Here is a 22,371-nt window from a genome sequence, read left to right as displayed (position 1 = left end):
AATGGAGACACATTCTGATCGGATCAGTGGGATTTTATTCTGAAGATCCTAATGATTGATTTTCAGGCTGTTTCTGATATTTTATGTCTTCAACGTTGTAATGAAAGATTTTTTGACAAATTTAAGTCTTACGTTTATTTTTTACATATTTTACATAGAACTTTAAAAAACGATTTATGAGCATAACAATATGTTTTAATCGTCTGGAGAATTCAATGTCAAAGATAATGTTTTAATTAATTAATTTACTAGAATTTAATAGACAACATTAAAGCCATTGAGTGTCTAAAGAAACAGGTTTAGAATTCATTTATAATCTAATCAGAATTTCTTTGAAATAACAAATTTTACACAAACATTCAGATTCATACAAACGTCACATGAGTTCATCATCACACATAACTACATGGCCATGAAGTCCATCTGAAGAGGAGCATTGTGGGTCGTGGAATCCATCTGAAGAGGAGCATTGTGGGTAGTGGAATCCATCTGAAGAGGAGCATTGTGGGTCGTGGAATCCATCTGAAGAGGAGCATTGTGGGTCGTGGAATCCATCTGAAGAGGAGCATTGTGGGTCGTGGAATCCATCTGAAGAGGAGCATTGTGGGTCGTGGAATCCATCTGAAGAGGATCATTGTGGGTAGTGGAATCCATCTGAAGAGGAGCATTGTGGGTAGTGGTCATCTGGCCGTGATGGCCTGCAGGCTGCTGGTCCTCTTCATGATGTTCGGCACAAAATGGAGTCCTGAGGCTCTCTCGATGGTTTCTATGGGAACCAGGAAACGCTCCAGAGGAACCTGCTCATCTATTGGTTCGTTGGGTAAAATGTACGACCGAAGCTCCACCCCTTTACCATCTACCTGTTCCAGGATCAGCACCTGAGGAGAACCAGTCAGCTGACAAGTCAACACCATCATCATTATCTAAAGTCTTATCTTGAAGTGTTTCTGTAACTAGACTAGTCATGCTGTATGTATGCTGCCATACACTTTGGCCAGGTTAGGAGACAGCTGGAGAGACTCCACCAAAGAAAGAAACTATTTTTATTGTCATATACATATACACAAAATTTGACTTCTGCATTTGACCCATCCCTGTATACAGGGAGCAGTGGGCTGCCAATGACAGGCGCCGTTAGGGGTTCAGTGTCTTGCTCAGGGACACTACGACATGTGACACGTCCCAGTCAAGGATCGAACCGTTGACCCTGCGGTTACCAGACAACCCTCTTAACCCAGTGAGCCACGGTCACCTGGCAAGGCTGAAGGACCTGATGGCATCAGCCCCAGGGTCCTGAAGACCTGCGCCATCCAGCTGTCTAATGTCCTGCAACACCTCTTCAAACTGAGCCTGAAGCAGGAGGAAGTCCCGGTGCTGTGGAAGACGTCGTGCCTGGTTCCTGTACCGAAGAAGACGACACCATCTGGCCTCGATGACTACCGACCAGTTGCCCTCACATCCCATGTGATGAAGGTGCTGGAGAGGCTGGTCTTGGCCCGCCTCCGACCGCAGGTGAAATCCTCACTGGACCCTCTGCAGTTTGCATATCAGCCTCATGTGGGGGTGGACGACGCCATCATCTACCTGCTGCAACGAGCTCAGTCGCACCTGGATGAACCGTTGGCTCTGTGAGAATCACTTCCTTTGACTTCAGTGCATTCAACACCATCCAACCAGTGGTGCTGAGTGAGAAGCTGCGGGTGGTGGGGGTGAACGCGTCCACCGTCTCCTGGATCACTGACTACCTCACGGGCAGACCACAGTTTGTCCCACTGGGCCGTGTGCTGTCTGATACGGTGGTCAGTGATACTGGAGCCCCACAGGGAACTGTTCTGTCTCCCTTCCTGTTCACCTTGTACACCACTGACTTCCAGTGGTGTATAGTAACGAAGTAGAAATACTTCGTTACAGTACTTAAGTCATTTTTTTGGATATCTGTACTTTACTTTACTACTTATATTTCTGTTTACTTTTACTTCACTACATTTTGCAAAGAAAACTGATACTTTTACTCCGATACATTTCCCCTGAAACCTTCGCTACTCGCTACAAAATCAAATCTATCTTCAGAAACTAAATGAATCCTGAGAGCAGCGTCGGGGACTGTGGTGGAACACAGACTGCAAGCAGGTTTGGTGAATCAGTGGTCCTAGCAGCAAGTTAAATCATTGGTTAGTCACGTTAATGCACAATTGCAAACGAGTGCTCTCAAAGCCGCGGTGTTTGATTCCCAGTGATGCTACATGCTATAAGCTAGCGGGCGACTACCTGAGTATAATTCCACTCTACGATGACTGATTTCATGATGGAAGCAGAAATGGAAGCACCTGCTACTCCGGCAACAAACTACGGTGGTGACGAAGACCAACACCCGTGGATCACTAGCGAGTTAGTGAGCTGAGGAAGTGTTGACGGTTGTGCAGCACTAGTTGGCTAACGTTAGCTAACTTAACGTTAGCTAACTTAACGTTAGCTGTAGCTATATACACGGATTGACAGGAGCCGCGAGAGCGCAGCGTTAGCATTAGCATTACTGAAATCCTTCCCAGCTGTGCGCAAGCTGTGTGTGATGCTGAACACACCTCTACCTGCCTCAGTGGCCTGTGAACGGCTATTTAGCATCGCAGGACGAGTCTTCAGCCCAAGAAGAGCGAGACGGAATTCTCCCAATTCTGAAAACCAACTTCTTTTGAAGATGAACAGGACATTTTTCAGTTTCAAGTAATGACAGTACAGTACAGTGTTCTTAACTTTATTCTATTTTATTCTATTATATGTTATATGTTCATGTCTATATTACACTGTGGGACTGCGAGAAACGGCATTTCGAATTTTCTGTATGCATAACACATGTGGAAACTTTGACAATAAAGTGAACTTTGAACTTGAACTTTGAGGACTGTGTTGCTGCTTTAGTATTGATCATGTTTTGATGTTTGAGTCATGTTGTGGATGATCAGATGGAGTTATGATGGGAGCAGTCGCCCAATTGCAGATTCAGCTTGAGACAAACCTTTGTGTTCAAATCAGCCCACAGGAGTTTACAAGGCAGGCGTCCTTTCTCTAAACACTGACCTGATGCATCAAGTGGATATGTTTTGCTGAACATAATATGATGCATTGGCCCTCTACATCCTCTAGTCCAGGGGTGCCCAATACGTCGATCGCGATCGACCGGTCGATCGCGGAGGTAGTGCGAGTAGATCGCATACCATTAAAAAAAATAAAGAGATGTCCTCGTGGCATTTGCCACTTGATTTTCTAACACACGGGTCACCACTATGCGCGGTCAACCGCGCGAGCTACTGCAAAACTCCGGCGAGCTAATTAGTCAGCCTTCCAATTTATTTCCACTAAAGAAGCTACATCTGCAGCGCCATGATTTGGGAAACGTCCAAAACCTTGCGTCAGAACTGGAGACGCAACGGAAGGCGTGTGCGTAACTTGACAGTGCGCGCTACACAGAGCAGATTGACAAGTGTCTGTCAGGGTTTGACAAACGCTTTCCAGACTTTGCTTTACTCGAGCCAGTTGCTACACTTATGTGCTGCACATTTCGGGAAGATATTGAGGTTGATTCACTCGCATCAAAAATTGCAACATTGTTTCACCTGAACTCGTCTGGAGTGGAGGATGAGATTCTGACACTGAAGTCCAGGGCTCATGGACAGTTTCCTCACAGAGGAAAAGTATCCAAACATGAGGAAATATGATACCTTTTTGACTGAATTATTCGGCTCTACTCATTTATGTGAGTCAGCCTTTTCCCACATGAAGAACATTAAGTCCATACATACACCGTTCCACCATGACTGATGCTCATTTGAAGTCTGCTTGAGGCGGATACCAGCAGCTACTGTCAGGACTATGCAACTCTGGCCAATCCCATTCAGTGCAAGTCATCAGAGTAAGGGAACGACCAAAAATATACAGAATATATGTATATGTATATATATAAATAGATATTCAGCATTTTTAATGTAGGTAGATCATTTTGACTTGGTCATTTTAAAAGTAGCTCGCAAGTCGAAAAAGTGTGGGCACCCCTGCTCTAGTCTAATGAGCAGACTTATAAACGCACTGTTACAACTCCTTCATCGTGTCATATTGCTTTTCTGAGAATTATGATCAGTTCATAGTAGATGCAAAAGTATACTTATGTACAATATGTTATGTTGAACATTGTTGCTCCTGAATGGATCACAGCCAACCCAATTATGTTCAACACAGCTCCATGTCCTTGGTCATGATGCCACAGCACTTAAAAGAATAAACTTCATCATTCTCACAATTCTGACCCTTTGCTTTTTTATTAACAGCATTTACTTGTACTTTTACTTTCAATACTTAAGTACATTTAATATCAGAAAATTACTCTTGATACTTAAGTACAATAAATATCAGATACGTTAAGACTTTTACTCAAGTAGTATTCTAATAGGTGACTTTTTACTTTTACTTGAGTAGTTTTCCAGTAAGGTATCTTTACTTTTACTCAAGTATGACTTTTGAGTACTTTATACACCACTGACTTCCAGTACAACTCTGTGTCATGCATCTGCAGAAGTTCTCTGATGACTCTGCAGCGGTCGGTGTGTAAGGGACGGACGGGAGGAGGAGTACAGGGCAGTAGTGGAGGACTTTGTTGAGTGGGCCGGTAGAAATCACCTGCGTCTGAACGTGACCAAGACCAGAGAGATGGTGGTCGACTTCAGGAGGAAGACGACGGCTCCACAACCGCTGAGAGTTCTGGGAGAGGATGTGGACATGGTGGAGGAGTACAAGTACCTGGTGTCTCCATCGACAGCAGACTGAACTGGAAGAACAACATCAACGCTGTGTACAAGAAGGGGAGGAGTCGACTCTTCTTCTTGAGGAAACTTGGATCCTTCAACGTGTGCAGCAGGATGCTGGAGATGTTCTACAGTCTGTTGTGGTCAGTGCACTGGACTCCTGTAGTCTGCTGGGGGAGCAGCATTGGAGCCGGAGACACCAACAGACTGAACAAACTGGTTAAGAAGGCCGGCTCCATCATTGGCTGCAAACAAGACAATCTGGAAGAGGTGGTGGAGAGGACACTGAAGAAACTATGATCCATACTGGATAACCCGGACAGTCGGACTCACCTTGAAGAAATGCGTTGGCACGGCGACGTGGTTTTGTCCTAAAACTTGATATCTGACGTAGAGTTTCCCATCAGCCTCCTGCCTGAAACACACACACACCTGGTGATGTGGTCCTGTAGCCCCTCCCACACCACAGAAGAAGAAGCGGTTACCTGGGCAGGTAGAGCGGTCCGGTGCAGACGTAGACGTTGAGGTAACGTTTGGTGAGAGAGCGACACAGTTTCTCCAGAGTGTTCCAGGTGTTCTGGTTCAGGTGAGGGTTCTGTGTGTGACATCATCAGATCAGATAGTGTTGTTCACACACAGAGACACATACACTGACTGTGTGTGTGTGTGTGTGTGTGTGTGTTCACCTGTGGGGCCACGTTGCTCAGGTAGAAAGTGTCTTCCATCGCTTTCTGACTCCACTTGTGATTGGCTGCAGCTGCCAGGTGACCTCTGTCGAAGCCACTCCCACTAAAGTCTGCGTTGGTCGACCTGTGGAAAATGTGCACGCTGGGGGGGGGGGTTTCATTTGTTGTGTAAACCATAAAATAATGTAAACATGTATGGAAATATGCTAGTATGCTAGGGCTATATGCTAGGGCTGTATGCTAGGGCTGTATGCTAGCGCTGTATGCTAGGCCTGTATGCTAGGGCTGTATGCTAGCGCTGTATGCTAGGCCTGTATGCTAGGGCTGTATGCTAGCGCTGTATGCTAGGGCTATCATAGTGCTGTATGCTAGGGCTATCATAGTGCTGTATGCTAGGGCTATCATCGTTCTGTATGCTAGGGCTATCATAGGGCTGTATGCTAGCGCTGTATGCTAGGGCTGTCATAGGGCTGTATGCTAGGGCTGTATGCTAGCGCTGTATGCTAGGGCTATCATAGTGCTGTATGCTAGGGCTATCATCGTGCTGTATGCTAGGGCTATCATAGGGCTGTATGCTAGCGCTGTATGCTAGGGCTGTCATAGGGCTGTATGCTAGGCCTGTATGCTAGGGCTATCATAGGGCTGTATGCTAGGGCTATCATAGGGCTGTATGCTAGTGCTGTATGCTAGACCTGTATGCTAGGGCTATCATAGGGCTGTATGCTAGGACTATCATTGGGCTATATGCTAGGGCTGTATGCTAGGGCTATCATAGGGCTGTGCACTTGCTCACTTTGACATTCTCCACCACAGCTTGAACAGATGACTCAAAGGATGCACATCCTGCCCACAGAGCCTAACCACATAAACATGCTATAATAATAATAATAATAATAATAATAACGGTATGACGGTAGACTAGCTATCGGAAGCGGTAAGCCCAAACTAGGACATAAGCATCCTATGACAAGTAGACGAACAGAACACATAAATACCGAAGACTCCGGTCTCATTCTCTCGGCCTGCACTCTTCACAGAGACATGGAGCATTTTAGCACTCCTTAACGCAACATTTAGCATTATAATCCTTAATATTGAATGACTTTTCCTAATTTAATGGGGACAACTGGGTAAACAAACTCAACATGTTGATATGTAAAGTTATATGTAAAGCCATTAAAACACCCAAAAAATATCTCTTTCCAATTGTAGGTCAATCAGTGAGATTTGATGGTGATCTGCATATTTCTCCATAGTAACAGGGATTCTGGATGTGTACGGGTTTGGGTGTCAGGGGGGGGTTGTTTTATTTAAAAGGCTATTTAGGTAGTCAACAAAAAACTAAGTACCTGATGCATAAACTTTGGTAGCAATTTTAATTATAATAATGTTCTGCAGGTTCAAATTGCTGGGGTCAAGATGATAACAGGTGTTAGTCCATGTGAAGGTAACAGGAGGCTTAAATGTTGCATAAATGAATGTTGACATGTTTGATATGTCAGGTAATGAGTTGGAATAAAGTTGAATAAGGAGTTGAAACACAGGTGGGTGATACTTTATACTGTCTGCTTTATAAACAGCCAAACCTGACGGGGTCACTTCTGACCCCAGAGGACAACACAAGGGGTTTAAAACGGGACATGACATAATAGCATAAATCTCCACACATAACAGATATCGCACCTTAACGGACAAATAGCATTATTATAGCGTAACCTTCGTGACATCACATGAAGACATCTGCTTGCTTGTTGTATAAACCTGTAGAGGAAATAAAACTCCTCTGATATGCCCACTCAAGGGATATATACATTTTGTGCTCCTAGTGAACCCCCCGCTGACACAGCTCTAAGACGGGGCTTCTTCCTGTGACGTGAAGGTGAGTGTGTATTCTTCCTATAAACCTGAGACTGGTGATAAATAAAACAACAAGGCTGTTCAGTGGGGAAGTCCACCCACAGGTGCTACCTGCCTCAGAGTTCAACCGTCTACTCGACTCTGCGAAGTGAACCTTTGTTAACCGGACCCCTTAACAAAACAATCCTCCTTGGAATCGTGAGTAAGGAATGTAGGAGGCGGCAGCATCCTGGTGAAACTAGATGGACTACTAAAGACGAGAGGCCTACAGCAGACCGGCCGAGGCTCTCATGTCATACTTGATAGAAAAGCCCACCGGGGGGGGGGGGGGGGGGATTTGCTGAAGAGAGAAAACGCAACACATTACTTCCACCCGTCTGACATCATGCTTCCACCTGTCTTCCTGTTTATTTCTGTCTCACCTGTCGTCCTCTTTGAAGTTGCAGTACTTCCTGTCTGATGGGCCGCTCAGGGAGGCGGGGTTTAACCTCTCTATTACCCAGGATGCAGTGCGTGTGCGGGGGTCGTACGAGGTGACGTAGGACTCTCTGGTTTTGATGTTGGCCAATGAGGGAAAGCCGTACTTCATCATGGCTCCTGAACCACCTGGACTCACCTGGTCAACACACAACAGGTGTGTTAGGGGTAAGGTAGGGTTAACCCTAACCCTAACACACCTGTTGTGTGGGTAAGGTAGGGTTAACCCTAACAAGTCGAGATAGAAAGCTTCAGTGTTCATTTGTTCACACTGAATAGTTTCATCAAAGCAGACGATCATATTCAGTTTTTACATAAAATGATTATCCTCAACAATAGAAGACGATACACATGACATCACTTCCTTATACACGTGTGTGTTCAAGGTAAACACAGTATTTACACACACGACTACATGTGTATAAATACTGCGTGTGAATGAACATGTACATCACTGTCTGAAGTTATAGCATTATTATTAATATTGTTTACAGTCAACATCACTTCTCACTTGTGCTCCATTTAAAATCTGAGGAAACTTAAAAAATAAATATATAAAGTTTTTTGAATGACGTCATTGTTTCTCTTTTTTAAATTAACAATCACAGAAACAAACTTTACTTCACTTCTTCATTTGAATAGAAACCTCATCTGATATGTTCCACATGTGTTATAACATATAATATTATGTAATATAATACACACACCGTCAGCTCGGAGGCCTGGACTCTCGGTACCGGGACCACCGGGACTCTGCTCAAAAGACCCGGATGAGGACCGTGTTTCTCCTCCACCTCAACCCGGCCGCTGAGGCTCAGCAGGCGGATCGCTGAAGCTCCGATTCCCGCTCCAACCAACAAGGTCGCTCCGGTCCGAAACCACAGCTTCATGCTGCCAGAATATCATCTGCTGGGGACGCGGTCTGATGACGTCAGGATTTGGCGTGAACTACTTCCGGTAAACAGAAACCTCTTTCCTTCTCTTTTATAGATAATGTATTTATTGAAATATGATTTATTCTATTTACAAGCTCCAAACTGAGTCTGTTGTAAAAATATACTTAGTCTGTAGTAAAAAATTTACTTAATCTGTCGTAAAAAACAATACTTAGTCTGTGGTTAAAACAATACTTAGTCTGTCGTTAAAACAATACTTAGTCTGTAGTATTGACAATACTTAGTCTGTAGTAAAGACAATACTCAGTCTGTAGTAAAGACAATACTTAGTCTGTCGTAAAAACAATACTTAGTCTGTAGTTAAAACAACACTTAGTCTGTAGTTAAACAATACTTAGTCTGTAGTAAAAACAATACTTAGTCTGTAGTTAAAACAATACTTAGTCTGTCGTTAAAACAATACTTAGTCTGTAGTAAAACAATACTTAGTCTGTAGTAAAGATATACTTAATCTGGAGTAAAAAATATACTTAATCTGTAGTAAAAATATACTTAATCTGTCGTAAAAAATATACTTAATCTGTAGAAAAAATATACTTAGTCTGTTGTAAAAATATACTTAATCTGTAGTAAAGATATACTTAGTCTGTAGTCAAAACAATACTTAGTCTGTAGTTACAATACTTAGTCTGCAGTAAAGACAATACTTAGTCTGTAGTAAAAACAATACTTAGTGTGTAGTAAAAACAATACTTAGTCTGTAGTTACAACAATACTTAGTCTGTAGTAAAGTCAATACTTAGTCTGTAGTTAAAACAATACTGACCGTAAATAAAAAAAGTTTATTTTATTCTTATAAAAAGAACAAATTACAGCAAAATAAAAACAGAAGAAAAACAATAACATACACACACACTTTATATATAATGACATATATATATATATATATAGATACATATTAGTATTGTCTTTATTACATTGCCATTTATTCATCCACATAATCCAGCCAAACACAATAGAAACATTTGTGTCCATAGTATAATTGTGAGTTCATGTTGCTTTACACACCTTCTGTTTTCAAACAGGGTTGATGGGAAATGTAGTTCCTCAGTGTATTTTATCAGTATATTGACCCAGACAGCTGAGTTCTCCTGTTCTTCCTGCATCCACACGCAATGCATCCTGGTACATGTAGGCACATCTGTACTGAAGTGAGCTGAGACTACACGGAGGCTTAAATGGGCTACATTTACCATCAGCACTGATTCATCCACATAAAAGGCTTTGAATGTGAAACGTTCTTCACAGTTTTTTCTTATTTTCTCATCTCGGTTCTCAAAGTGAAGACACATTTATTTAGTCTTTAAATGTGATGACTCAACACGTATACAGGAGATGAAGAAACTTCCTCACAAGTGAATCCAGGTGGACCAATGTGTCATTTCCCTTCCTGTTCAAACAAACATTTACATCCTCTTCAATATTCATTGCTCTGAGATGTCATCAGTGGGTGTGGCCCGGGGTATGTGGGCGTGGTTAACGGAGGTTGTAGGAGATTAGACTGAGGGTCAGCAGGTAAAGGTGTGAGGTCGGAGAGGAGGAGCTCCCAGCATTGTTGAGGCAACCGCTCTTCTTCAGACAGACCTTCTTATCACAGAACGCACCTGCACACACAACATCATCATGACACCTGAGCTGTGACATCATCAGTCCCCGCCCACATTACCGGAGCTGTGACATCATGCAGATGTACCTGTGAAGCTGTCCGGACAGACGCAGCGCTGGAGGTCGACGCACGTTCCACCGTTCTGACAAATCAAACGCTCCTCATCACACACGTTCACTGAGGGACAACAAGGATTGATAATTGATATTATTGATAACATCAAGATTGGTTCTGACCTCAACCTTAAACCCCATGTACCTGTGCAGCTGGCTCCGCCTTCTCTCCAGGTGTATCCAGGCAGACAAGTGTCACAGCGCCTCCCTGTTGCTCCGTCTTTACACTGACAGAGGCCAGAGCAGTGAGGAGACGCACTGCCCCCCCCATCACACTCACAGTCTGAGGACAGACAGAGACGTCTTCACCATCATCATCCTCCTCCTCCTCCTCACCATCATCATTATTATTATCACCATCATCACCACTGTGTCGCTGTGTCTCATTGAGGCTCTGCATCCTGCGGAGGCTGTATTGGTGGACCGGTTGCGTCACAGCGCTGCACTAGTGCTGTCCCATTTCACACGTTTGTTGAAGACTCCTTCAATGCAGCCTTCTGGTTCCAGATTCAGAGGACACATCTGATGGATCCTTCGCGGCCCACCATATCCCAAGATGCATTGCGTGCCGGTGCGCTATTACCGGCAGCTCGGCTGCCTGAACCCGACCGTAGTTAAGCCTTGAAGTAACTTTGAATAACTTCACTTTCAAACCTCAGAGGTTGAATAATATCTGACTGAGTTTGTGATGATTTATACTTCATATCATGTACATAAACGGACCAACGTGAGCTCAGGTAGACGGGTTGTGAACCTGAAATATCACCTTAAGTCCGGTAACGTTTCAAACGTTGAGATTAACTACAGAATACACTGAGTTTGAGTATTTTGCTGATTCTGTTCTTGTTTTGTTCCAGAGAGCAGGAGCTGAGGAGAGAACGATGGACAAACATTCAGCAGCCGCAGCTTTGAATGAAGACATGAGTCCGTCTGTGATATCTCCATTTGACCATCCTGTACTTAAGTCAGTTACATGAGCTCTCATCCTGCACAAAGCCTTCACCAACAGCACAACCAGCAGATCCTTCATGTGTTCATGCTGTCACAGAGATGACCGTTGTGACGTCACCTTTTTATTTTATTGATTTAAATTGATATCCATGGAAATTATTTCTATGTGAATATGTATATATTCTGCTGTGTAAAATGTGTCAATCTTCTAACTTTGCATTCCTGTGTATATATGTATATATATATACATATGTATGTATGTATGTATGTATGTATGTATGTATGTATGTATGTATGTATGTATGTATGTATGTATGTATGTATATATATATATATATATATATATATATATATATATATATACATACATATATATACATATATATATATATATATATATATATATGTATGTATATATATATATATATGTATATATGTATATATATATATATATATATGTATATATATATCTGTATATATATATATATATACAGATATATATATATAAAATATATATATTTATATATATTTATTTATAAATATTTAATATTATATATATTTATATATATTTATATATATATATATATATATAAATATATATATATATACAGATATATATATATACAATTTATAATATATTTATATATATATATATATATAAAATATATATCGAAGTAAATAAGATATATAAGATCCTCAATAAGAATCCGAATGTTCTCTTGTTATCACTTGTGTTTGTGAGTGTGTGAGTGTGAGTGTGTGTGTGTGATTGTGAGTATGTGTGTGAGGGTGTGTGTGTGTGTGAGTGTGTGTGTGTGAGTGTGTGTCTGTGATTGTGAGTGTGTGTGTGTGAGTGAAGTGATTTACAAGGTAAAACTGACTAACACAGATTAAACACACACACCATCTGTCTCTAAACGACAGATTAACTCAGATGTTTCTCCCAGAATGCACCATTTAACTGACCACTCATGTGACCAATCAGAGCGAGGGATTTGATGATGTAATACAACCAATCAGTCTTGACATTCATTTGAGTATTTCAGTTCCACCTGATTTAATTGACTGTGTTGTTGTATTTTAGTATTTGTACATGATAATGCAACACTGACCACATTAGTGAAGGAGGAGGGGATTAAATGGAATGTGACAAACAGGTGAACAGGTACACAGGTGAACAGGTACACAGGTGAACAGGTAAACAGGTGAACAGGTAAACAGGTGAACAGTACTTACTAGCTGCTGTTTCTGCTGCCTCACCTGAAAAAGACACGTTACTGTTTTATTATGTCTGATGTCCACCGACTGATCTCTGAGTAAATGTGGTGTGTTCAGTACGTACAAGTGTGTGTGTGTGTATGTGTGCTGTCTGACAGGTACAGGTGTCGGCAGTGTGTGTGTGTGTTCTGGTATTTACAGGTGTTGGCAGTGCCTTTGGGCAGCGGCAGGTATGATCCTGGTCTCCAGCTGCGGGATATGAACCCTGGTCCACAGAGCTGACAGTCTTGTCCACTTGTGTTGTGGTCACAGTCACACTGCAGCGTCGCATCACGTAACAAACACTGAGACGCATGCAGGTTACACTTACACCTGCAGGAAACACACAAAGACACACCAGGAGTTCTCAGGAGTTCTCAGGAGTTCTCAGGAGTTCTCAGGAGTTCTCAGGTGTTCTCAGGTGTAGCTGGTTGTTAGACTGTACATACCTTGCAGGTACATCGATGTTAGAAATAGCGTAGAAGTATTTGAGCAGGTTGTCTCTCTGGACGTAGGTCCCTCCCAGAGCCGGGCGGAGGAGTCTCAGCCGGAGGTTGGTGAAGCTGAAGAAGTCTCTCAGACCCTTCGTGGTCTCCATCCGGGTGTACAGGGCGTCCATGTTGATCAGCTTTGGACCTGCAAACACCCCGAACCGAGCTCGCACCTCGAAAACCATCATCTTCTCCTCCTGTTGGTGGAACCATGACAGCCAGCTGACATGTTTGTCCTCCATTGATGCTGCTTATTGTTCAATCTCTATTCTCAGTGACTCATATCATTTAAATAACACTCTATCAACTCATGAGTGTTATCTGGTTCCCAGTATGACCAGTGTCAAGACCAGTTACCCACCTTGGCTCCGACCCAGCGGGAGTACTGCTCGGTACAGATGACCCGGGTTAAGTTACTCGGTGCTAAGTCTGAGACCCGTTTAGGAACCATACCGAACACCTCCAGACAGTCATCAGCGTAGAACTGATACGGCTGCCACGTGACACCTGGAACACAAATACTGGTTGATATGGTTCATATTACCAGTTAACATGCTTCATATTACCAGTTAACATGCTTCATATAAACCAGTTATTATGGTTCATATTACCAGTTAACATGCTTCATATTAACCAGTTATTATGGTTCATATTACCAGTTAACATGCTTCATATTAACCAGTTATTATGGTTCATATTACCAGTTAACATGCTTCATATTAACCAGTTATTATGGCTCATATTACTAGTTAACATGCTTCATATTACCAGTTAACATGCTTCATATAAACCAGTTAATATGGTTCATATTAACCAGTTATTATGGTTCATATTACCAGTTATTATGGCTCATATTACCAGTTAACATGTTTCATATTAACCGGTTAATATGGTTCATATTAACCAGTTATTATGGTTCATATTACCAGTTAACATGCTTCATATTACCAGTTAACATGCTTCATATTAACCAGTTAATATGGTTCATATTAACCAGTTAATATGCTTCATATTACCAGTTAACATGCTTCATATTAACCAGTTATTATGGTTCATATTACCAGTTAACATGCTTCATATTAACCAGTTATTATGGCTCATATTACCAGTTAACATGCTTCATATTAACCAGTTATTATGGTTCATATTACCAGTTAACATGCTTCATATTAACCAGTTATTATGGTTCATATTACCAGTTAACATGCTTCATATTAACCAGTTATTATGGCTCATATTACCAGTTAACATGCTTCATATTAACCAGTTATTATGGCTCATATTACCAGTTAACATGCTTCATATTAACCAGTCATTATGGTTCATATTACCAGTTAACATGCTTCATATTAACCAGTTATTATGGTTCATATTACCAGTTAACATGCTTCATATTAACCAGTTATTATGGTTCATATTACCAGTTAACATGCTTCATATTAACCAGTTAATATGGTTCATATTACCAGTTAACATGCTTCATAGTAACCAGTTATTATGGTTCATATTACCAGTTAACATGCTTCATATTAACCAGTTATTATGGTTCATATTACCAGTTAACATGCTTCATATTAACCAGTTATTATGGTTCATATTACCAGTTAACATGCTTCATATTAACCAGTTAATATGGTTCATATTACCAGTTAACATGCTTCATAGTAACCAGTTATTATGGTTCATATTACCAGTTAACATGCTTCATATTAACCAGTTATTATGGTTCATATTACCAGTTAACATGCTTCATATTAACCAGTTATTATGGCTCATATTACTAGTTAACATGCATCATATTACCAGTTAACATGCTTCATATAAACCAGTTATTATGGTTCATATTACCAGTTAACATGCTTCATATAAACCAGTTAATATGGTTCATATTAACCAGTTATTATGGTTCATATTACCAGTTATTATGGCTCATATTACCAGTTAACATGCTTCATATTAACCGGTTAATATGGTTCATATTAACCAGTTAATATGGTTCATATTAACCAGTTAACATGCTTCATATTACCAGTTAACATGCTTCATATTAACCAGTTAATATGGTTCATATTAACCAGTTAATATGGTTCATATTAACCAGTTAACATGCTTCATATAAACCAGTTAATATGGTTCATATTAACCAGTTATTATGGTTCATATTACCAGTTATTATGGCTCATATTACCAGTTAACATGCTTCATATTAACCAGTTAATATGGTTCATATTAACCATTTAACATGCTTCATATTACCAGTTAACATGCTTCATATTAACCAGTTAATATGGTTCATATTAACCAGTTAATATGGTTCATATTAACCAGTTAACATGCTTCATATTACCAGTTAACATGCTTCATATTAACCAGTTAATATGGTTCATATTAACCAGTTAATATGGTTCATATTACCAGTTCACACCACGACACTTTACTATGCAGTAACCAACCACGTACTAGTCACATGTGGATTTGGCATCCTCATGGCTCAGTACTGGTCCCTGTACTTTTCTCTGGTTTGGGTCTGTGAAGCCCCGTCAGATTCTGTAGTACTACCAGATAGTACTACCAGGTAGTACTGTCATAATGCAGTCTATTTCTATCGTCCAATATCAAATACTACCAGTAGTAGTACTGGTAGTACTACTGGTAATACTACTTCCAGGTAGTTAGGGTAGTAGTAATAACACATCATTCAGAGTGTCTGGAGGGAAATGATGGTACTACCTGACAGTACCCATAATGCACTACTGTAAGCTCAACTACACCTGTCAGTCATCTCCCAGGGCACACTTGACCCCAGGAGTCTCCTGAAGTGGTACAGTTGTTGGCTCGTCTCTAGCTTTTATTTTGAAGGGCAGCTTTAGCTTTAACAGGAATAGGCTCAATCAAGTGAACTTTCAACATGTGGGATTATTTGTTTGTATTGATCCAGATCAGAGACCAGATCTCACGTTGGTAACAGCTGGTGTTCATTGGACCGACTCGACCCCTCCCTTCCCCCCCACATGCTGGTACCAGCTGGTGTTCATTGGACCCCCCAGGACCAATCACCTTTGTCCATAGACTTCTCCAGCACCATGCCGGTCGGCCGGCCGTACTCGAAGGTCACGACGATGTCGTCCACAACCTCCAGGCTCTTGTTCCAGGACAGAGTGATGTTGGCCAATAGGGGTTCAGGATACCGTGACCATGTGACCGTCTGCCAGAAGGTGATCAGCCCCCCCCTCTCCCTGTCTCCCATCAGCTGAGGAGGGTGAGACAGGTCGGGGCTGGAGGCATCACACTCATCGCTGCACAGGTATGGGTTCTCCTGCAGAACGAGAACACACAGAGAACCCAGAGGTCAAATACTGAGGAGATGTTTTCCTCTTTTTAAATGTTCTCATGTTGTCAGTGAGATGTTCAAGTGGATAGAATTTGATATAGACAAAGCAGTTTGAGGTTGTACTTTTAAATGAGTAGTATGTGGTACTACGTGGTACAATACGGTCCTAAGTTTGAAAAATAAAACTTTCTACGAAATGTCTGTTTGAGTTTATGGAGGAAGATTTTCGAGAAGATCTTAAGTATCAAACACGACCGTTCATTATTAAAGACTACTTTATTACTCTGTCGTATTTTTTAAAACGAAGCAACCAATCTACTTCCTGTTTACACCGGCACCATCATGTCCAGTGTACGTGAAGAGTCACGTGATATTGGTTACAGACTCTCCCGCAGCGTCTCGGTATCTGTTCCCTCCTGATTCAAACAGGTGAAAGGTTCATCCCTCCTCTGGTGATGAACCAGGCTGCACCAACATGCTGAATGCTATTGAGCGCCGTCACACTACTCCTTCACCAGCCCAGTTCTCCAGACCATCCTGCTTTGTCAAAGAAAACAAAAGCCCAAACAGAGAATCAACTCAGACACGCCCCTCAAGAGTCTCATCAGAGATTTGGCATTTCTGCTTTTTTGCTGTATTGAAACCGAACCGTACCGAACCGAACCGTACCGAACCGTACCGTACCGAACCGTACCGAACCGAACCGTACCGAACCGTACCGAACCGTACCGAACCGTACCGTATTGAACCGATATACTGTATATATATATATATATATATATATATATATATCGACAGTATATATGTATACATATAAGAATATCGGCCGATATATGGAGGTTTTACATGTTTTTTTAATAACTGATCCAGTATACGAAGTCCAGAAAGCCGTCAGTCTGTTGATGTCGTCTTCTTCCTGTTTTCTACCAACAGATGGAATCAAAGTAAAGACGTATATAAGTATATACATTATATAAGTATGTAAGATATATACTGTATATAACATTACATTACATTAGTCATTTAGCAGACGCGTTTCTCCAAAGCGACTTACATTAAGTGTATTCAACATCGGTTTTCGAGAGAACAACTAGTCACCAGAAGTCATAAGTGCATCTCCTTTCTTCAAACAAGCATCTAAGAGCATAAACCAGAGCCAACGTAGAGTGCAGAAACAAACGAATGCAATAAGTGCCATAAACTAATATGAATACAGTAAGTGAAACACACTAGTATGAATACAGTAAGTGGTGAGTGAAGGTTCACGTAGTGCTTCTTGAAGAGGTGAGTCTTCAGCCTGATGAAAGATGGGCAGTGACTCTGCTGTCCTGAGGTCAGTGGGGAGTTCATTCCACCACTGAGGGGTCAGGACAGGAAACAGATGTGACCGGGTCGATCGGCCGCAGGGACCTCTGAGCGACGGGGGAACCGATCGCCCCGAGGCAGCAGAGCGAAGAGGTCGGGCGGGGGTGTAGGGCTTGACCACGACCTGGAGATAGGAAGGAGCTGTTCCTTTCACTGCCCTGTAGACTAGCACCAGAGTCTCACACTGGATGCTCTTACAGGGAGCCAGTGGAGAGAACGGAGAAGGGAAGTTGTGGGAGAACTTGGGGCGATTGAACATCAGACGAGCTGCAGCTTTCTGGACAAGCTCCAGAGGTCTGATGGCCGACGCCGGGGCTCCGGCAAGTAGTGAGCTGCAGTAGTCCAGGTGAGAGATGACCAGAGCCTGGATGAGCACCTGCTCCGTCTCCTCAGTGAGGAACATCCTCAATAAGAATCCAATTGTTCTCTTGTTATCACTTGTTGGATTCGGGTGGTGTGTGTGTGTGTGAGTGTAGGTGTGTATGTGTTTGTCTGTGTGTGTTAATCTGCTCTGTATGTGTGTGTGTGTGTCTGTGTGTGTCTGTGTGTGTGTGTGTGTGTGTGTTAATCTGCTGTGTTAGAGGTTAAAGACTGTAATCTTCAGTCTCTGCAGATAAAGATTTAAATTACATCTTGTTAAATTCATTTAACTAAAGTTAACTAAGTAGCCCTGACTACAGTTTATGTTTCATTTATACCGACATAATGTCAATGACATATCATGTAGTACCCTGTTGTACTACGTAGTATGCTGCTGTACTACGTGGTACCCTGTAGTACCATATAGTACCGTGTTGTACATGTAGTACTGTGTTATCAATATCAGTGTCAATGTATTTATGTCCAATATAAATACTCTGCAATACAAACACTTCATACTTTCTACCTCATGTGTATTATATTGTATTCAGTTATTAAATGAGGGGTCACCGGAGGTCACAGCAACAGTTTTAATTTATTTGTTGAAGTATTTAGTTGTTTTTTAATGTTTTTTATGTATTTTGTCCGTTCAATTTGTTTTACGGTTATTTTTTGTTTTGTGGGAATTCTACCTGATCAATAATTAACATTTAATTTTAGCTTCATAACATCTTTTACATTTATCAATAATTCAGACGTGACTTCAGCTTCCCAAAGGAACAATTAGACAGACTGAGTGAGTGGTTTCCAACCTGTGGGTCAGGACCCCCCAGGAGGTCACCAGAGGAACCTGAGGGGTCATGACATGATTGACAGGAGACACACTAATCTCTGGATGTGAAATATTGATTACCATATTAATCTGAACACAAGACAATATAATGTTCTGAACATTATGTTTGAAACAAGTCGTATACATGAAACAGATATTCTTAGTGATACGGGCTCCAGCAGAGAGAGGTGCATTGTGGGTTTATTGTAGCCATATTGTTGCTACGCTAATGAGTCTTTTACGTTCAGTCTGCATTCAAAGAGTTTCGTTGGTTTAACCTGCAGGATAATATTTTACTTATTTCTTGTAGTTATTTATTTCAGTTTTAATCTTGTTTTTTTTATAACACACATTTAAAGATTAAATATTTCAAATAACATGTTGAGACGTTCAAGGCTGTAGATTATCTGCTTTTGGATTAAAAGCAGAAATCCTGATTAATTATTCATAATAATAATAATAACAATAATAACAATGAATATATTCTGATATCATGGAACAGAGGAAACAGCTCCTCTGGTTGTTACATTCAGATTATTATCTCCTCAATAAACTCCTAACAGTCACAGGTGGCTCTCTTACAGCATTCTGAACCTGCGTAAATTGACACGTGTTGCGGCTTTCATCCATAAATGAGGAGTAGCTGTTGGTAAGAAATCCTGAACACCAATGAACAAGGACACACGTTGAACCACAAGACTCAAAATAAAGAAATCATACACATGAGAATCCTTCAAATACAATAGAGACGTTTTCCATTCTAGAGGAAAATGTTTGTGTTCAGGAGAGTGTTCAGGTGAGTGTTCAGGTGTGTGTTCAGGTGTGTGTTCAGGAGAGTGTTCAGGAGAGTGTTCTGGTGAGTGTTCTGGTGAGTGTTCAGGTGTGTGTTCTGGTGAGTGTTCAGGTGTGTGTTCAGGAGAGTGTTCTGGTGAGTGTTTGTGAGTGTTCAGGTGTGTGTTCAGGAGTGTGTTCAGGAGTGTGTTCAGGTGTGTGTTCAGGAGTGTGTTCAGGTGTGTGTTCAGGTGTGTGTTCAGGAGTGTGTTCAGGTGTGTGTTCAGGTGTGTGTTCTGGTGAGTGTTCAGGTGTGTGTTCAGGAGAGTGTTTGTGAGTGTTTGTGAGTGTTCAGGTGTGTGTTCAGGAGTGTGTTCAGGAGTGTGTTCAGGTGTGTGTTCAGGAGTGTGTTCTGGAGAGTGTTCAGGAGTGTGTTCAGGAGTGTGTTCTGGTGAGTATTCAGGTGTGTGTTCAGGTGAGTGTTCTGAAGTGTGTTCAGGAGTGTGTTCTGGAGTGTGTTCTGGAGTGTGTTCAGGAGTGTGTTCAGGAGTGTGTTCAGGTGTGTGTTCAGGAGAGTATTCTGGTGAGTGTTCAGGTGTGTGTTCAGGAGAGTGTTCTGGTGAGTGTTCAGGTGTGTGTTCAGGAGTGTGTTCAGGAGTGTGTTCAGGAGTGTGTTCAGGTGTGTGTTCAGGAGTGTGTTCAGGTGTGTGTTCAGGTGTGTGTTCAGGTGTGTGTTCAGGAGTGTGTTCAGGAGAGTGTTCGTGAGTGTTCTGGTGAGTGTTCAGGTGTGTGTTCAGGAGTGTGTTCAGGAGTGTGTTCAGGAGTGTGTTCAGGTGTGTGTTCAGGTGTGTGTTCAGGAGTGTGTTCTGGAGAGTGTTCAGGAGTGTGCTCAGGAGTGTGTTCAGGTGAGTGTTCAGGTGAGTGTTCAGGAGTGTGTTCAGGAGTGTGTTCAGGAGTGTGCTCAGGAGTGTGTTCAGGTGAGTGTTCAGGAGTGTGTTCAGGAGTGTGTTCAGGAGTGTGTTCTGGTGAGTATTCAGGAGTGTGTTCAGGTGAGTGTTCTGGAGTGTGTTCTGGAGTGTGTTCTGGAGTGTGTTCAGGAGTGTGTTCAGGAGTGTGTTCAGGTGTGTGCTCAGGAGTGTGTTCAGGAGTGTGTTCTGGAGTGTGTTCAGGTGTGTGTTCAGGAGTGTGTTCAGGAGTGTGTTCAGGTGTGTGTTCAGGAGTGTGTTCAGGAGTGTGTTCAGGTGTGTGTTCTGGAGTGTGTTCTGGAGTGTGTTCAGGTGTGTGTTCAGGAGTGTGTTCAGGTGTGTGTTCAGGAGTGTGTTCAGGAGTGTGTTCAGGTGAGTGTTCATGTGTATATATGACTTACTAAAGTGCAGAATCTCTCAGGTGGGTTACCACAGGTGATGCCGGGGGGGTCGACTCTGATCTGCATCACTTCCTTCATGTTGGCAGGTGAAGGCTGACAGGAGTAGAACTCCCATCCTGGTCCCGCCTCTGAGCCACGCAGAGACCGACACACGTCAAACTGACACCGGCCCACCGGCAGCAGGACGAGGAGGGGGAGGAGACAGGGAAGGAGACAGGGGAGGACGGGGGACATGGTGGACTCACAGTCAGACAGACAGGAAGTTCCTCTGGAGGTCACATGTCAAAGTCACCTCCTACATTTTTAATCGACAGGTTCAGTTTCTTCTTCCAACAGGTGGTTCTAAATCGGTGGTCTTGTAGTTCACACCTGAGGTTCACAGATCCAGATCTCCCAGTCTGCAACACAACAACAGAACAACACTCATTAAAGGAGAAAAAACCAAACCTGCTCACACCTGGTCAGACCTGGTCCAGATAGACCTGAACTTAGCTTATCCAGATAGACCTGGTCAGACCTGGTCCAGATAGACATGGTCACACCTGTTCCACATCAACCTGAACACAGCTTATCCAGATAGACCTGGTCAGTCCTGACTCTCTGTCTATCTGTCTCTCTATATTGTGACGGCCCCTGTCTCTAATCATTGCAAGTATGCTTTTGTCCCTCTGTCCCTAGAGAGCTGATTGCCTGATGCGGAGCACCTGGTCCAGGAACAGGGAGGGCATAAAACCCTGCTCTAGCGTTGCTCGGGGCGGGTTCTTTACTCTCCGGTGTACGTGGAGTGTTCCCAGCCAGTTGCTGCCGGTTATCTCAGTTTTGGTTTCCTTTGGTTTCGCTGACAACACTCACACTTCATACCGTTAACTATGTCTTGATTTGGTTAAATAAACATTTTACATTACTATCATCTGTTGTGTGTGCCGTATTTGTCATGGCCTAGGAGCCTGCCTGTTTGTTTGTTTGTTTGCTTGTGTTTGAATTGATGAGAAAGAAGATTAAACTGAGACTCAGAGACTTTGTCTTCTTTATAAAATTTTAACTTCCCTCTTAAAAACACTGACACCTCAGATCCTCCACCTGACCCTCCATTTGATCCTCCAGCGTGATCCTCCACCTGATTCTGCACCTGATTCTGCACCTGTCCTTTAAACACAAA

The 22,371-nt window shown here is 42.2% G+C and overlaps 2 protein-coding genes across 3 annotated transcripts; both read right to left on the bottom strand.

The window, feature by feature from the left end:
* Positions 1-176: 176 nt before the first annotated feature.
* endog (endonuclease G) lies at positions 177-8,703 on the bottom strand (the record flags this gene model as incomplete). Of its 2 annotated transcripts, none has more annotated exons than XM_079270201.1 (6): positions 177-878; positions 5,127-5,208; positions 5,279-5,388; positions 5,480-5,621; positions 7,759-7,952; positions 8,521-8,703. In XM_079270201.1, 6 exons carry the CDS (start codon positions 8,701-8,703, stop codon positions 681-683), a joined length of 909 nt encoding a protein of 302 aa, XP_079126327.1. In that variant the 3' UTR covers positions 177-680. The 2 variants fall into 2 exon arrangements, with proteins under 2 accessions (XP_079126327.1, XP_079126328.1); XM_079270202.1 differs by lacking the exon at positions 177-878 and adding an exon at positions 4,196-5,054.
* Positions 8,704-10,245: 1,542 nt separating this feature from the next.
* Positions 10,246-21,446, bottom strand: ntng2a (netrin g2a; the record flags this gene model as incomplete). Its single annotated transcript, XM_079270699.1, has 7 exons — positions 10,246-10,373; positions 10,463-10,552; positions 12,857-13,029; positions 13,146-13,384; positions 13,549-13,694; positions 16,245-16,503; positions 21,213-21,446. 7 exons carry the CDS (start codon positions 21,444-21,446, stop codon positions 10,246-10,248), a joined length of 1,269 nt encoding a protein of 422 aa, XP_079126825.1.
* Between the last annotated feature and the right edge of the window lie 925 nt (positions 21,447-22,371).

This window comes from Melanostigma gelatinosum (genome assembly GCF_949748355.1).
Source record: "Melanostigma gelatinosum genome assembly, chromosome: 6".
Taxonomy (NCBI): domain Eukaryota; kingdom Metazoa; phylum Chordata; class Actinopteri; order Perciformes; family Zoarcidae; genus Melanostigma; species Melanostigma gelatinosum.
This window is presented reverse-complemented; position numbering and strand designations above follow the sequence as displayed.